Source organism: Coregonus clupeaformis, unplaced genomic scaffold (genome assembly GCF_020615455.1).
Source record: "Coregonus clupeaformis isolate EN_2021a unplaced genomic scaffold, ASM2061545v1 scaf2839, whole genome shotgun sequence".
Lineage (NCBI taxonomy): Eukaryota > Metazoa > Chordata > Actinopteri > Salmoniformes > Salmonidae > Coregonus > Coregonus clupeaformis.
The window spans coordinates 39,601-56,987 of NW_025536293.1; the positions used below are offsets into that span (position 1 = coordinate 39,601).

Here is a 17,387-nt window from a genome sequence, read left to right on the forward strand (position 1 = left end):
TGGTCTGTCCTGTAAAAATTTGCTTCAACAAGTTACAAGTAAATGAGTTCGGTTTTCTCAATTGAAAAAAAACAACTGCATTTGTTGAAGCCAAATATATGATTCAATGCCAACTGTTATATTTGATTATTAACAAACCTATATTTAAAGTTGCAACCTACTGTATTTATTTTAACACTCAACCTTACTTTTCCCCTTTGGTTAAACCTAATAAATAACACAAATGCAAACAAATATTTAATGTAAATAAAACCCATATTTCCATCTTTGTATGGACCGCAGAGTTGCCAGCACTTGTTAAATGCTAATGTGAGACATAGGAAAACAATGTGGCACATTTCATAGAGACTTTTAATGAAGTAAAAAAGGTTGATGGACAATACCCTAAATAAATATACAAAGTGTATAAGATAATATTATAATGCACGCAGACACACACACACACACACACACACACACACACACACACACACACACACACACACACACACACACACACACACACACTGTGATACATTTCTCCTCAACACCAATGTGCATTTATTACAGGGCAGATTAGTAGTGCACTGGGCCTTTACTAGTACTGTATTAGTGGAACGATATAGCAGTCTGGAGCACGAGCAAACTTTATTTTTCAGCATTCCCCACCCTCAAGCACCCTCATGCCCAAACTTCTTCCTATGTTTAAGGGGATCTAGGGGACTGGAGGTTACCACAGCACAGCACAACACCAGACCCTCCTGTCAATCCCTGTCTATACCTCTCTGGCACCCTCCTCAGGCTCGGGGTAGGAAGCGCAGGTTGATGGGTTTGGACGGGATGAGCAGTGTTCTAGTCTTGGGCTCTGTGGTTGGGGCCCCATCCTCTGGCTGGATCTCATAATGCTGCATCAGCTGTAGAGGGAGGGCAAGAGTTCAAGATCAAGGGTTTAGTGTTAATGAGCTACCTGGTTGTCTGATGTCTCTCTAGCCAGAGAATCAGTTTACAGCCATAAAATTAAGTCTTTATAACGTCCCATGCCAAATTTTGCCAACTGAGACAGTGAAAGGAGAATATGGCCCCGCTCATAAAAATGCGGTTCATCACCCCTGTTGTAAGTGTTGCACACTTAAGTTCCCGCACTCTCTCAGATTGCTTCAGGGGATTTAACATGAGCAAATCACTACAGAAGATGGACGAAATCCAACAACAACATCTCTTTGGCACTGACAGCCTTTTATTACTCAACACTTCCTTGAAAATCACAATGGAATACTCTTACTCACCCTGGAGAGGGCAAAGTGCATCTCTAGCTCTGCCACTCTCTTGCCCACACAGGCTCTCACGCCCACCCCGAAGGGTATAGAGCTGTAGGGGTGGTGTTGGTACGACTCTGGACCCCCTCTCAGCCAACGCTCAGGCCTGAAACACTCTGCATCCACAAACTCCCCCTCGTCATGACTGGTAGCATAGTGACACAGATGGAACTGGGTCTGACAGAGGGGAATAGGAAGAAGGAGACATACAGGAAGTAAAGCGAGACTGACATTCCTTAGGAAACTGACAGAATTTCATGGAAATCACATCACATCCTTCGGTAAAAAATAGAGATTTCGTAAGTATTGACAAAGTTGATGAGAGAGAGGGGTGTTGATACCTTTCTCTCTTCATCGCCTGCCCTACCTTCTTTGGGAACCAGTAGTTGTCCACAACAACTTCATTGTCTACTGTCAGACGGCCATTCCCTGGAACTACAGGGTACATCCTGCAGAGAGAACAGCTTCAGCAACATGGGAGCCTCTGTAGGACTGCCTTATATAAACCTTTGTGTGGCTAGGAATGTTCAGTATACTAAGGTACTTAGCATTGGTATTTAGTAAAGTTTTAATACACCTAAATACAATAGAGTTGGCAAAGGCAGGTTGAGATTCTGACCTAGATGTTGTTATTGAGCATTTTAATCATTAGAAAATCAAGAACACACAGGAGGAATGGCTATGACCATATAGGAAGAGGTGGAGGGGGCCGGTGTCCCTGTCATCCAGGACCTCTATACCAGGCGGTATCAGAGGAAGGCCCTAAAAATTGTCAAAGACTCCAGCCACCCAAGTCATCGACTGTTCGCTCTGCTACCGCACAGCAAAGCGGTACCGGAGCACTAAGTCTGGGACCAAAAGGCTCCTGAACAGCTTCTACCCCCAAGCCATGACTGCTAAATAGTTAACCATATAGCTACCCGGACTATCGTCATTGAACCTTTTTGCACACTCTTTTTGATTCTATGCACACACACTGGACTCTACCCACACACTCACACTCGCGGCTACGGGACTACCGACCCATAGCCGCGAGCTGCCCAGTGACACAAGCCTACCAGATGAGCTAAATCACTTCTATGCTCGCTTCGAGGCAAGCAACACTGAAGCATGCATGAGAGCATCAGCTGTTCCGGATGACTATGTGATCACGCTCTCCGTAGCCAATGTGAGTCTGTAATACCAACATGTTTCAAGCAGACCACCATAGTCCCTGTGCCCAAGAACACTAAGATAACCTGCCTAAATGACTACCGACCCGTAGCACTCACGTCTGTAGCCATGAAGTGCTTTGAAAGGCTGGTCATGGCTCACATCAACACCATTATTCCAGAAACCCTAGACCCATTCCAATTTGCATACCGCTCCAACAGATCCACAGATGATGCAATCTCTATTGCACTCCACACTGCCCTTTCCCACCTGGACAAGAGGAACACCTAGGTGAGAATGCTATTCATTGACTACAGCTCAGCGTTCAACACCATAGTGCCCTCAAAGCTCATCCCTAAGCTAAGGACCCTGGGACTAAACACCTCCCTCTGCAACTGGATCCTGACTTCCTGATGGGCCGCCCCCAGGTGGTAAGGGTAGGTAACAACACATCTGCCAAGCTGATCCTCAACACGGGGGCCCCTCAGGGGTGCGTGCTCAGTCCCCTCCTGTACTCCCTGTTCACCCATGACTGCATGGCCAGGCACGACTCCAACACCATCATTAAGTTTGCAGACAACACAACAGTGGTAGGCCTGATCACCGACAACGATGAGACAGCCTATAGGGAGGAGGTCAGAGACCTGGCCGTGTGGTGCCAGGATAACAACCTCTCCCTCAACGTGATCAAGACAAAGGAGATGATTGTGGACTACAGGAAAAAAAAAGAGGACTGAGCACGCCCCCATTCTCATCAACGGGGCTGTAGTGGAACAGGTTGAGAGCTTCAAGTTCCTTGGTGTCCACATCACCAACAAACTATCATGGTCCAAACACACCAAGACAGTCGTGAAGAGGGCACGACAAAGCCTATTCCCCCTCAGGAGACTGAAAAGATTTGGCTTGGGTCCTCAGATCCTCAAAAAGTTATACAGCTGCACCATCGAGGGCATCCTGACTGGTTGCATCACCGCCTGGTATGGCAACTGCTTGGCCTCCGACCGCAAGGCACTACAGAGGGTAGTCATACGGCTCAGTACATCACTGGGGCCAAGCTTCCTGCCATCCAGGACCTCTATACCAGGCGGTGTCAGAGGGCCCTAAAAATTGTCAAAGACTCCAGCCACCCTAGTCATATACTGTTCTCTCTGCTACCGCACGGCAAGCGGTACCAGAGCGCCAAGTCTATGTCCAAAAGGCTTCTTAACAGCTTCTACCCCTAAGCCATAAGACTCCTAAACAGCTAATCATGGCTACCCGTACTATTTGCATTGCCCCCCCCACCCCAACCCCCTCTTTTACGCTGCTGCTACTCTGTTTATTATTTATGCATAGTCACTTTAACTCTACCCACATGTACATATTACCTCAATTAACTCGACTAACCGTTGCCCCCGCGACATTGACTCTGTACCGGTACCCCCTGTATATAGCCTCCCTACTGTTATTTTATTTTACTGCTGCTCTTTAATTATTTGCTATTTTCTATTTTTTACTTGACACTTTTTTCTCTCTTTATTTAAAAAATGCATTGTTGGTTAAGGGCTTGTAAGTAAGCATTTCACTGTAAGGTCTACACATGTTGTATTCGGCGCATGTGGCAAATAAAATTTGATTTGATTTGACATGCACACACACACACCCACAGATAACACGTATACACAGGCACACATTTGCCACACACACACACTTCCACACTCATCACATACGCTGCTGCTACTACTATTATCTATCCTGTTGCCTAGTCACTTTACCCCTACCTATATGTACATATCTACCTCAATTACCTCGTACCCCTGCACATCGAGTCAGTACTGGTACCCCGTGTATATAGCCAAGTTATCATTACTCATTGTGTATTACTCATATGGCGTCTCCCGAGTGGCGCAGTGGTCTAAGGCACTGCATCGCAGTGCTAGCTGTGCCACTAGAGATCCTGGTTTGAATCCAGGCTCTGTCATAGCCGGCTGTGACCGGGAGACGCATGGGGCGGCGCACAATTAGCCCAGCGTCGTCCAGGGTAGGGTAGGGGAGGGGAGGGAATGGCCGGCAGGGATGTAGCTCAGTTGGTAGAGCATGGCGTTTGCAACGCCAGGGTTGTGGGTTCGATTCCCACGGGGGGCCAGTATAAAAAAAAAAATGTATTCACTAACTGTAAGTCGCTCTGGATAAGAGCGTCTGCTAAATGACTAAAATGTAAATGTATTATCCTCGTGTTACAATTTTTTACTTCTGCATTGTTGGGAAGGGCCCGTAAGTAAGCATTTCACTGTTAGTATACATCTGTTGTTTACGAAGCATGTGACAATTCAAATTTGAACACACCGTTCAGGTTATATAAGGACATTGCTGCCCACCCCTCCTCCTTATATTAACTGTCTGAAAAACATGCCCCATGCCTCCACCTTGAACATCTGCACGAAATGACAACACGTTATCTCACTTATCAGTCATTATCAGTATAATTAGGGCAAGGAAAATGCAAGCAAACACACGCGCACAAACTCTCTTTGACCAGGCATGCTCAAAACAAGAGGCCAGTTGCAGGTCGCCATTCTTGATGTATGTGTGTGTGTGTGTATGTGTGTGCATGTGTGCATGTGCGTGTGTTCACCTCAGAACCTGCGTGTGTGAACGTGTGCATCCGTGCCTATGTGCGTGTATTCACCTCAGAGTCTCCTTGATGACAGCCTTCAGGTAGGGCATCCTGCTCACGTCCTCTGATCTGGGCTGCTGTCTTCCTGGACACACGGACATGATCTCACGGTACAGCATGTCCTGGGACGCAGTGTCGCGAGCTAAGTGGTACAACGCCCACGACAAGGTGTTGGACGTCTGAGGCGGAAGGAGAAGGACGATAGAAAGAAAGATGAAGTGATATAAAATATACTAAAACAAAAATATAAACGCATGTAGTGTTAATACCATGGTTTATGAGCTGAAATACAATATCCTAGAAATGTTCCATACTCACAAAAAGCTTATTTCTCTCAAATGTTGTGCGTACATTTGTTTACATGCCTGTTAGCGAGCATTTCTCCTTTGCCAAGATAATCCATCCACCTGACAGGTGTGGCATATCAAGAAGCTGATTAAACAGCATGATCATTATTACACAGGTGCACCTTGTGCTTGGGACAATAAAAGGCCACTCTAAAATGTGCAGTTTTGTCACACAACACAATGCCACAGATGTCTAAAGTTTTGAAGGAGCGTGCAATTGGTATGCTGACTGCAGGAATGTCCACCTGAGCTGTTGCCAGAGAATTGAATGTTCATTACTCTACCATAAGCCACCTCCAATATTGTTTTAGAGAATTTGGCAGTATGTCCAACGGCCTCACAACCGCAGACCACGTGTATGGCGTCGTGTGAGTGAGCGGTTTGTTGATGTCAACGTTGTGAACTGAGTGCCCCATTGTGGCGGTGGGGTAATGGTATAGGCAGGCATGAGCTACAGACAACGAACACAATTGCATTTTAGCAATGGCAATTTGAATGCACAGAGATACCGTGATGAGATCCTGAGGCCCATTGTCGTGCCATTCATCCACTGCCCTCACCTCATGTTTCAGCATGATAATGCACTGCCCCATGTCGCAAGGATCTGTACACAATTTCTGGAAGCTGAAAATGTCCCACTTCTTCCATGGCTTGCATACTCACCAGACATGTCACCCATTGAGCATGTATAGGATGCTCTGGATCGACGTGTACGACAGCATGTTCCAGTTCTCGCCCATATCCAGCAACATTGCACAGCCATTGAAGAGGAGTCGGACAACATTCCACAATCAGCCTGATCAACTCTATGTGAAAGAGATGTGTCGCGCTGCATGAGGCAAATGGTGGTCACACCAGATACTGACTGGTTTTCTGATCCACGCCCCAACTTTGTGATATCCAATTGGTAGTTACAGTCTTGTCCCATCGCTGCAACTCCTGTACGGACTCGGGAGAGACGAAGGTCGAGAGCCATGTGTCCTCCGAAACACGACCCTGCAAAGCCGCACTGCTTCTTGACACACTGCTCGCTTAACCCGGAAGCCAGCCGCACCAATGTGTCGGAGGAAACACCGTACAACTGGTGACCGAGTCAGCGTGCACTGCGCCCGGCCCGCCACAGGAGTCGCTAGTGCGTGATGGGACAAGGACATCCTGGCCAGCCAAACCCTCCCCTAACCCGGACGACGCTGGGCAAATTGTGCGTCGCCTCATGGGTCTCCCGATCGCGGCCGGCTGCGACACAGCTCGGGATCGAACCTGGATCTGTAGTGACGCCTTAGACCGCTGTGCCACTTGGGAGACCCTACTTTTTCTTTTAAGGTATCTGTGACCAACAGATGCATATCTGTATTCCCAGTCATGTGAAATCCATAGATTAGGGCCTGATTTATTTATTTCAATTGACTGAGTTCTTATATGAACTGTAACTCAGTACAATCTTTGAAATTGTTGCATGTTGCGTTTAGATTTTTGTTCAGTATACTTAATTGTCCCTGAGGGGAAATTTGACTTGGACAATTAAAGTGCTGCTGTTTCAAAACAAGTATTACAAGTTGAGGGAGTGGTGGAGGCTGTATCAGAGACAAGTTATCAGTGATCATCAACATTTACTGACATCAATTCATCATAAAAGCAGCTGAGGAAAGTACTTTGGAACAGTAGATCATTTCAAGTGGCATCTAGTCATTGAATAAGACCATCTCAAATGAGAACACTGATTTCCAAATGTTTAGCTCAATGACGTTACATAAATGTCACGATCGTTAATGGATGAGACGGACCAAGGCGCAGCGTGATAAGCGTACATCTTTTATTAGTACTTACACAAACAAAACAACAAATGAACGATAGTGAAGTCCTGAGGTTATAACAAAACAAACCTTTACGGATCAAGATCCCACAAACTAACTGGTGCCAACAGGCTGCCTAAGTATGGTCCCCAATCAGAGACAACAGCTGTCTCTGATTGGGAACCACCCTGGCCAACATAGATCAACTAAACGATCTAGAACCAAACATAGAAAAACTAAACATAGAACATCCACACCCTGGCTCAACAATTAAGAGTCCCCAGAGCCAGGGCGTGACAGTACCCCCCAAAGGCGCGGACTGCGACCGCGCCACACCAACACAACAGGGTAGGGGCCGGGTGGGCATTCCGCCTCGGAGGCGGATCCGGCTCCGGGCGTGACCACCACTCTCTCTCTACCCCCCCGTTGCGCCCCTGGTCTGGTCTGGCCCCGCTGGTCGGAGCTGGACTGAACACCGGTGGAACAGGCACGGGCCGTGCCGGACTGACGACGCGCACCACAGGCTTGGTGCGGGGAGCAGGAACGGGCCGGACCGGGCTGACGACGCGCACCACTGGCTTGGTGCGGGGAGCAGGAACAGGCCGGACCGGGCTGGCGACGCGCACCACTGGCTTGGTGCGGGGAGCAGGAACAGGCCGGACCGGGCTGGCAACGCGCACCACAGGCTTGGTGCGGGGAGCAGGAACAGGCCGGACCGGGCTGGCGACGCGCACCACTGGCTTCGGTGCGGGGAGCAGGAACGGGCCGGACCGGGCTGGCGACGCGCACCACAGGCTTGGTGCGGGGAGCAGGAACGGGCCGGACCGGGCTGGCGACGCACCACAGTCTTGGTGCGGGGAGCAGGAACGGGCCGGACCAGGCTGACGACGCGCACCACTGGCTTGGTGCGGGGAGCAGGAGCAGGGCCGGACCGGGCTGGCGACGGGCACCACTGGCTTGGTGCGGGGAGCAGGAACAGGCCGGACCGGGCTGGCGACGCGCACCACTGGCTTGGTGCGGGGAGCAGGAACAGGCCGGACCGTACTGGGAACACACACCACTGGCCTTGTGCGGGGACCAGGAACGGGCCGGACCGGACTGGTGACACACACCACTTGCTTGGTGCGAGGAGCGGGACTGGGTTTCCTTATAAACCTCCGCTCCCTCTGCTGCCTAACCAGTACCTCTCGCCGTGCCTCTACACTCTCCTTCTCCCTCATGACCAATGGCCCCCGTAACCTGGTGGCCTCCTCTCCTAGTCCGCTGATTCGCCCTGTAGCTGCCTCCAGCAGCCCCGTCGTCCACGCCGTGTGCCCCCCAAAAAAATGTCTTGGGGTTGCCTCTCGCGTGTCCGTCGTCGGCACGGTTGGCGCCGTTTCTCCTCTCCTGCCTGGGCATTTACCTTTGCCCATGGCCCTCTGCCCGCGAATATCTCCTCCCATGACCACCATTCGCCCACCTGAGACATCGCCCTCTTCTCCTCCTGGGCACGCTGCTTGGTCCTCTTGGGGTGGGATCTTCTGTCACGATCGTTAATGGATGAGACGGACCAAGGTGCAGCGTGATAAGCGTACATCTTTTATTAGTACTTACACGAACAAAACAACAAATGAACGATACGTGAAGTCCTGAGGTTATAACACAACAAACCTTTACGGATCAAGATCCCACAAACTAACTGGTGCCAACAGGCTGCCTAAGTATGGTCACAAATCAGAGACAACGAGCTACAGCTGTCTCTGATTGGGAACCACCCTGGCCAACATAGATCAACTAAACAATCTAAAAATAAAAATAAATAAACATACAAAAAAAAAAAACTAAACATAAAACATCCACACCCTGGCTCAACAATTAAGAGTCCCCAGAGCCAGGGCGTGACAATAAAGGTTGAATAAATAGAGCATGAAGCTTGCACCAGGGAATTCAGCCAGGCAGGTTCTGCTGTGTTTGTATGGTTACTGTGTATTTGTCTGTGGTTATGTGCGTGTGTGAGTGAGTGCATTTTGTACCCTCTAAAATAAATTAAAAGTTAGTAACCAAAAAAGTGTTAAACAAATAAAAATATATTTTATATTTGAGATTCTTCAAATACCCACCCTTTGCCTTGATGACAGCTTTGCACACTGTTGGCATTCTCTCAACCAGCTTCATGAGGTAGTCACCTGGAATGCATTTCAATTAACAGGTGTGCCTTCTTAAAAGTTAATTTGTGGAATTTCTTTCCTTCTTAATGCGTTTGAGCCAATCAGTTGTGTTGTGACAAGGTAGGGGGTATACAGAAGATAGCCCTATTTGGTAAAAGACCAAGTCCATATTATGGCAAGAACAGCTCAAATAAGCAAAGAGAAACAACAGTCCATCATTACTTTAAGACATGAAGGTCAGTCAATACAGAACATTTCAAGAAGTTTTAAAGTTTCTTCAAGTGCAGTCGCAAAAACCATCAAGCGCTATAATGAAACTGGCTCTCATGAGGACCGCCACAGGAATGGAAGACCCAGAGTTACCTCTGCTGCAGAGGATAAGTTCATTAGTTACCAGCTTCAGAAATTGCAGCCCAAATAAATGCTTCACAGAGTTCAAGTCACAGACACATCTCAACATCAACTGTTCAGAGGGGACTGTGTGAATCAGGCCTTCATAACATTTACATTTTACATTTACATTACATTTTAGTTATTTAGCAGACGCTCTTATCCAGAGCGACTTGGTTGAATTGAATTAATGGTTGAATTGCTGCAAAGAAACCACTACTAAAGGACACCAATAATAAGAAGAGATCTGCTTGGGCCAAGAAACACGAGCAATGGACATTAGACCGGTGGAAATGTGTCCTTTGGTCTGCAGTCCAAATTTGAGATTTTTGGTTCCAACCGCTGTGTCTTTGTGAGACGCGGTGTGGGTGAACGGATGATCTCCGCATGTGTAGTTCCCATCGTAAAGCATGGAGGAGGAGGTGTTATGGTGTGGGGGTGCTTTGCTGGTGACACTGTCTGTGATTTATTTAGAATTCAAGGCACACTTAACCAGCATGGCTACCACAGCATTCTGCTGTGATACGCCATCCCATCTGGTTTGGGCTTAGTGGGACAATCATTTGTTTTTCAACAGGACAATGACCCAACACACCTCCAGGCTGTGTAAGGGCTATTTTACCAAGAACGAGAGTGATGGAGTGCTGCATCAGATTACCTGGCCTCCACAATCCCCCAACCTCAACCCAATTGAGATGGTTTGGGATGAGTCGGACGGCAGAGTGAAGGAAAAGCAGCCAACAAGTGCTAAGCATATGTGGGAACTCCTTCAAGACTGTTGGAAAAGCATTCCAGGTGAAGCTAGTTGAGAGAATGCCAAGAGTGTGCAAAGCTGTCATCAAGGCAAAGGGTGGCTATTTGAAGAATCTCAAATATAAAATAAATGTTGATTTGTTTAACACTTTTTTGGTTACTACATGATTCCATATGTGTTATTTCATAGTGTTGATGTCTTCACTATTATTCTACTATGTAGAAAATAGTAAAAATAAAGAAAAAACCCCTGAATGAGTAGGTGTGTCCAAACTTTTGACTGGTACTGTATATGTCTACAAACTAAAGCAAATGGTCTCAGTATTTATGGCCTGGGGAGAATCATGCAATCTTAAAGCCAAAATATACCTCCACCCTACAAAAGCCTCTGACTCCATCACGCCACCCATTCCCTAGGACATGTCCAGTACGCACAAAACAGAAGAAAACATTTTGAAATGTGGAGGAAATAATCAAATTTTGCCAATAAGAAATTCACATGTTCGTTTTCCATTTCAATAGGTTTGTTTACGGTGTGCCCTACAGAACATGACCCTGCTGTTGTGTATAGCACCACCTTCCTCTATGTAGGACCTCCCATGACCCTCTCCTCTCACCGTGTCCACTCCGCCCAGCAACAGCTCTGTGATGCTGATGTACACCTCTCCCAGGGACAGTTTATCACAGGACAGCAGGTGGGTCAGATACATCCCCTCCACCTGCTTCCCAGCCAGCACCTGGGCTTCCATCTGCGCCAATTTATGGTCAACCAGACGCTGAGCTGAGGGTTTATATAGAAATACATTGAACACACACATTCATGTAGGGGACACACACAAACACACAACATGAGTCTCAATAGCGAACACAGCTCAACAGTTAGTCTCCCTAGGCAGACGGGTTGCCTCCCACATTAACAAAGTTCAGAATCTGTGATTTCTGAGACTACTCAACAGTGCTTAGTGGCTGACATGCAAGTGACAGTGCAAGCAATTGTGAAGTAGAAATAACCCTATGCTTGCATTGTGGAGGTCGAACCTACCATGTCTACTTTCCACCTACACCTTTAAGTCTGCCGATCGCTCAATAGAAGGACCCCCTAACATTATTTACAAACATACCTACATCCACGAGGTCGTCCCAGGCTTGGATAAATCGTTTCCAGAAGGGCAGGACGTTGCGTGTCCAGAGCGGTAGGAAGAGGACTGTCTCAGACAGGGTTAGCATGTCGTTGGCTGCAGCGATAAACTTCAGCGTGTCCTTAGGGATCTCCTCCTGCAGACAACCCAGGCGCGTCTCAAACAGGATGGAAGAGATACCTGCAGGGAGGGAGAGAACAGAGTGAACCATAAGGACTACACAGAGCTGGTGGGATTCTAGGTATCCTTTATGCCATCTCCTGCCGTTGTGCCCCTGAGCAAGGCACTTTACCTAAGCTGCTCTAGGGGCACGGCACTGTGGCTGACCCTGGTTTCCAGCCCCACTCGGTGTGTGTGTGATTCTGAAGGAGTTAAAAGCATAAAAAATATTGAATGAACCAATGATACCACACCTTCAAAGCCAAACTTGTAGAGCTCTGCGGTGATGTCTGGTACGGTGGTGTGGTCCTGACTGCGGAGACGGAGCCTCTCAATACGCTGTAGCAGGTCCCCTACCACCTGGTGGATGACAGGCGCATACGCAGACACCTCTGCTAGCTTCAGCATCTTTGGATTCAGGGCACTACGGATACGGTACCACTCTGGTCCTTTACTGTAGGAGAGGAGAGGACAGGAGACAGACAGTGAATCTACAGTAGATATTCAGAATAAAGGGGTAGCGGTATATCTACAGGTAACGGCCAAAATAAAGGAACAACTTAAGTAAATGAGGGATACAAAATATTTTTAAAGCAAGTGATTCCACACAGGTGTGGTTCATGAGTTAATTAAGCAATTAACATCCCACCATGGATCTCAAATGAGCATAGGGGGGTTTAAAGTGTGTGTGTGTGTGTCAGTCACTAGATCTCAACCCAATTGAACACTTATGGAAGATTATAGAGCAGCGCCTGAGACAGTGTTTTCCACCACCATCAATAAAACACCAAATGATGAAATTTCTCGTGGAATAATGGTGTCACATCCCTCCAATAGAGTTCCAGACACTTGTAGAATCTATGCCAAGGCGCATTCAAGCTTTTCTGGCGACTAGTGGTGGCCCAATGCCCCATTAAGACGCTACGTTGGCGTTTCCTTTAATTTGGCAGTTACCTGTAGGTTAGATGGATAATGTTGGAGGTGGAGGTACTACTGAAACAAGCTTACCTGCAGGACCATGGTTTCCTCAAACCAGACCAACATTGCTTTTACCCAAGGCAATGATTTATTACCAATAACAGTCATAATGTATCTTTGAAATAGGGTGCAAGCAATGTTCCCTCTAAGCTGTGCACCTCCTCCAGGACTGCCGAGCAGAAGAAATGCCATGTCGTGCAGAGACGCAAGAGATTGAACTTCACTGAGTTCGCCACATAGATTAACGTTTTTTCTGTGATCAAATCAACATTATATTTGCCCCTTTTCAATGCAATAAACCAAAACAAATCTAACTTTGCAAGTTTGAGTCTGTGATTTAGTTGTAGGCAGAGCCAGAGCGCACAGGAGTATAATTCTATTGGCGGGGGTAGCCCATGAGCGGTCTTTCAATCACCCATGCGTGAATGCGCTTTTCAGATCAGTTCAGATCAGAGTGCGCGTGTGCACATTTGTTGATATTCTTTGCTAAGTTAGCCCAGAGGTTCATACAAGAGCACAAAACATTTAGGCCACATTTCAAGCTGTCTTTGAAAAGCTAGTCAGGTAAAAAGCTTACATCTTAATTAAAGGGGCAGTGTTGTATTTTCAGACATGCTTGAATATGCAAATAAGCCAATAGGCAGAGGGGTAGCCTACATTGTCTAATTCTCTGTATGTTAATAATAGTTAATTTTATTTTGTAAAGTGGTTTCTTGCATCATACAACACAATACAATGCAATTTCCAGTCATCTATTTGGCCCATGGTGTTACAGACCAAGTAAAGAATAATTAACATCAAGCCCTTCATAATGTAAAAACGTTTTTAAAAGGCTCATGCAATATAGGCCTGCAGTGAACACCACATACAGTGAGGGAAAAAAGTATTTGATCCCCTGCTGATTTTGTACTTTTGCCCACTGACAAAGAAATGATCAGTCTATAATTTTAATGGTAGGTGTATTTGAACAGTGAGAGACAGAATAACAAAAAAATCCAGAAAAACGCATGTCAAAAATGTTATAAATTGATTTGCATTTTAATGAGGGAAATAAGTATTTGACCCCCTCTCAATCAGAAAGATTTCTGGCTCCCAGGTGTCTTTTATACAGGTAACGAGCTGAGATTAGGAGCACATTCTTAAAAGGAGTACTCCTAATCTCAGCTTGTTACCTGTATAAAAGACACCTGTCCACAGAAGCAATCAATCAATCAGATTCCAAACTCTCCACCATGGCCAAGACCAAAGAGCTCTCCAAGGATGTCAGGGACAAGATTGTAGACCTACACAAGGCTGGAATGGGCTACAAGACCATCGCCAAGCAGCTTGGTGAGAAGGTGACAACAGTTGGTGCGATTATTCGCAAATGGAAGAAACACAAAATAACTGTCAATCTCCTTCGGCCTGGGGCTCCATGCAAGATCTCACCCTGTGGAGTTGCAATGATCATGAGAACGGTGAGGAATCACCCAGAACTACACGGGAGGATCTTGTCAATGATCTCAAGGCAGCTGGGACCATAGTCACCAAGAAAACAATTGGTAACACACTACGCTGTGAAGGACTGAAATCCTGCAGCGCCCGCAAGGTCCCCCTGCTCAAGAAAGCACATATACATGCCCGTCTGAAGTTTGCCAATGAACATCTGAATGATTCAGAGGAGAACTGGGTGAAAGTGTTGTGGTCAGATGAGACCAAAATGGAGCTCTTTGGCATCAACTCAACTCGCTGTGTTTGGAGGAGGAGGAATGCTGCCTATGACCCCAAGAACACCATCCCCACCATCAAACATGGAGGTGGAAACATTATGCTTTGGGGGTGTTTTTCTGCTAAGGGGACAGGACAACTTCACCGCATCAAAGGGACGATGGACGGGGCCATGTACCGTCAAATCTTGGGTGAGAACCTCCTTCCCTCAGCCAGGGCATTGAAAATGGGTCGTGGATGGGTATTCCAGCATGACAATGACCCAAAACACACGGCCAAGGCAACAAAGGAGTGGCTCAAGAAGAAGCACATTAAGGTCCTGGAGTGGCCTAGCCAGTCTCCAGACCTTAATCCCATAGAAAGTCTGTGGAGGGAGCTGTACGTTCGAGTTGCCAAACGTCAGGCTCGAAACCTTAATGACTTGGAGAAGATCTGCAAAGAGGAGTGGGACAAAATCCCTCCTGAGATGTGTGCAAACCTGGTGGCCAACTACAAGAAACGTCTGACCTCTGTGATTGCCAACAAGGGTTTTGCCACCAAGTACTAAGTCATGTTTTGCAGAGGGGTCAAATTCTTATTTCCCTCATTAAAATGCAAAATCAATTTATAACATTTGTGACATGTGTTTTTCTGGATTTTGTTGTTGTTATTGTGTCTCTCACTGTTCAAATAAACCTACCATTAAAATTATAGACTGATCATTTCTCTGTCAGTGGGCAAACGTACAAAATCAGCAGGGGATCAAATAATTTTTTCTCTCAATGTATAGGCTACTGTAGTCTATATCACAAAAATCAAAAGCTATTTCCATGTGAAAATGTTATGGGATTTGCTCCAATGGTTTTGTTGGTAGGCCTACATTATGCTCAAATAGCCACAATAGCCTATTGGCTACTGTCTAAAACTGTAAGGGTACAGCCTCAGAGTTTACTGCAAACGCACCCTGGAAGTTGCACAACGTTCATGTTTCCGCTCACAAGAGCAAAAATTTGCTCAGTGCCCCAGAATATTCGAGGGAACAGTGGGTGTAAGTATTATCCATTCCCTTTCCTACACCCCATCTAGGAATAGTCCTTCATGTGGTTCAATGCAGATTGCGACACAATCTCATCGGCCACTCACTCCACATGGAGTCCATAGGCCTGTCCCCTCATGTCGCGGTACTCCTTCCAGTGTGGCAGCTCTGTCCGGACCGGGTAGCAGCCCTCCTGATGTATCACCTGGGATATAAGCTCTGGAGATGCCACGTTCACCACGTCAAACGGGCCGAACCGCGAGCGCCAGATGGGGCCGTACAGTTTCTTGTGTTCAACCTGGGTTGGGGGCAAAGAGAAGAAGATCTTAGATTCTGGAAATGTACACAAAGATGTGTTGGAAATGCACAGTGAGACAGTCCTATATTATTAATATTTAATATGAATGAATGATTCACAAAATATACACTGAGTGTACAAAACATTTCCATGACATAGACTGACCATGTGAATCCAGGTGAAAATTATGATCCCTTATTGATGTCACCTGTTAAATCCACTTCAATCAGTGTAGATGAAGGGGAGGAGACAGGTTAAAGAAGCCTTGAGACATTGATTGTGTATGTGTGCCATTCAGAGGGTGAATGGGCAAGACAAAATATTTAAATGCCTTTTAACGGGGTATGGTAGTAGGTGCCAGGTGCACCGGTTTGAGGGTGTCAAGAACTGCAACGCTGCTGGGTTTTTCATGCTCAACAGTGTCCCGTGTGTATCAAGAATGGTCCACCACCCAAAGGACATCCAGCCAACTTGACACAACTGTGGGAAGCATTGGAGTCAACATGGGCCAGCATGCCTGTGGAATGCTTTTGACACATTGTAGTCCATGCCCTGACAAATTGAGGCTGTTCTGAGGGCAAAGGGTGGTGCACTCAATATTAGGAAGGTGCTCCTAATGTTTTGTACACAGTGTATATTTATTAATGAATAACAGTATATAAACTACTTATTAACCTAATTATTCATAAATCAACCTCTAGTTTAATAAACCATGAAGCCAGGTGCTTAATTTGGGGGTGTCAAAAGGGTGATGTGTACGCGGCAAGTGAAGTCAGACGCAGGACACAGAGAATCAGGATGACTACTTTACTGAATGCAAACGCACAAACAAAAGTCTCCAAAACACTGGAGGGGAAAAACACCCTGTGCGTAATGAGGTGAAATAGCTATGCCGAACATCAACGAGACAATACACAATAACACACAAAGGCCAAACGTAAAACAAGGGAACTTATATGCTACACAATCAACACTAATAAGCAACAGGTGTATAAAACTAGACAACACAAGACAAACACCGAAAACATCGATCGGCAGTAGCTAGTACTCCGGGGACGACGAACGCCGAAGCCTGCCCGAGCAAGGAGGAGGAGCAGCCTCCGCAGAATCCGTGACAGGGGGGTCATGACCCCACCAATAATACAGTGCTGTGAAAAAGTATTTGCCCCCTTTCTAATTTTCTCTACTTTTGCATATTTGTGATACTGAATGTTATCAGATCTTCAACCAAAACCCAATATTAGATAAAGGGAACATAAGTGAACAAATAACACAACAATTACATAATTATTTCATTTATTTCATAAACAAAGTCAGTGGCGGCTGGTGAAAAATATTCTCGGTGGGGCTGTGCCATACTTTTTTTTTCCTGTAACCATCGCGATATATTTTAACACAAACTGCAGGACAGCAGTGCTCAGTGAAACATTCAGTAATTATTTAATGCCAATATTAAAAAGTTGAGGCATTCTTACACAAAAACATATTACACAAACCCAAGCCTTTCATTTGCATTTAAAGTGAACTTTTCACCATTGGTAGTAAACAGGCAACGCAA

General features: G+C 46.4%; 1 protein-coding gene across 1 annotated transcript; it reads right to left on the minus strand.

Moving 5' to 3' along the window:
* Positions 1–443: 443 nt before the first annotated feature.
* Positions 444–15,864, minus strand: LOC123481257 (sterol 26-hydroxylase, mitochondrial-like; the record flags this gene model as incomplete). The annotated part of the gene is made up of 8 exons (XM_045219860.1): positions 444–893; positions 1,266–1,472; positions 1,663–1,744; positions 5,116–5,282; positions 11,151–11,314; positions 11,655–11,852; positions 12,086–12,285; positions 15,639–15,864. Coding segments are annotated over 8 exons (1,361 nt in total), but the record flags the coding sequence as incomplete, so codon positions are not given.
* Between the last annotated feature and the right edge of the window lie 1,523 nt (positions 15,865–17,387).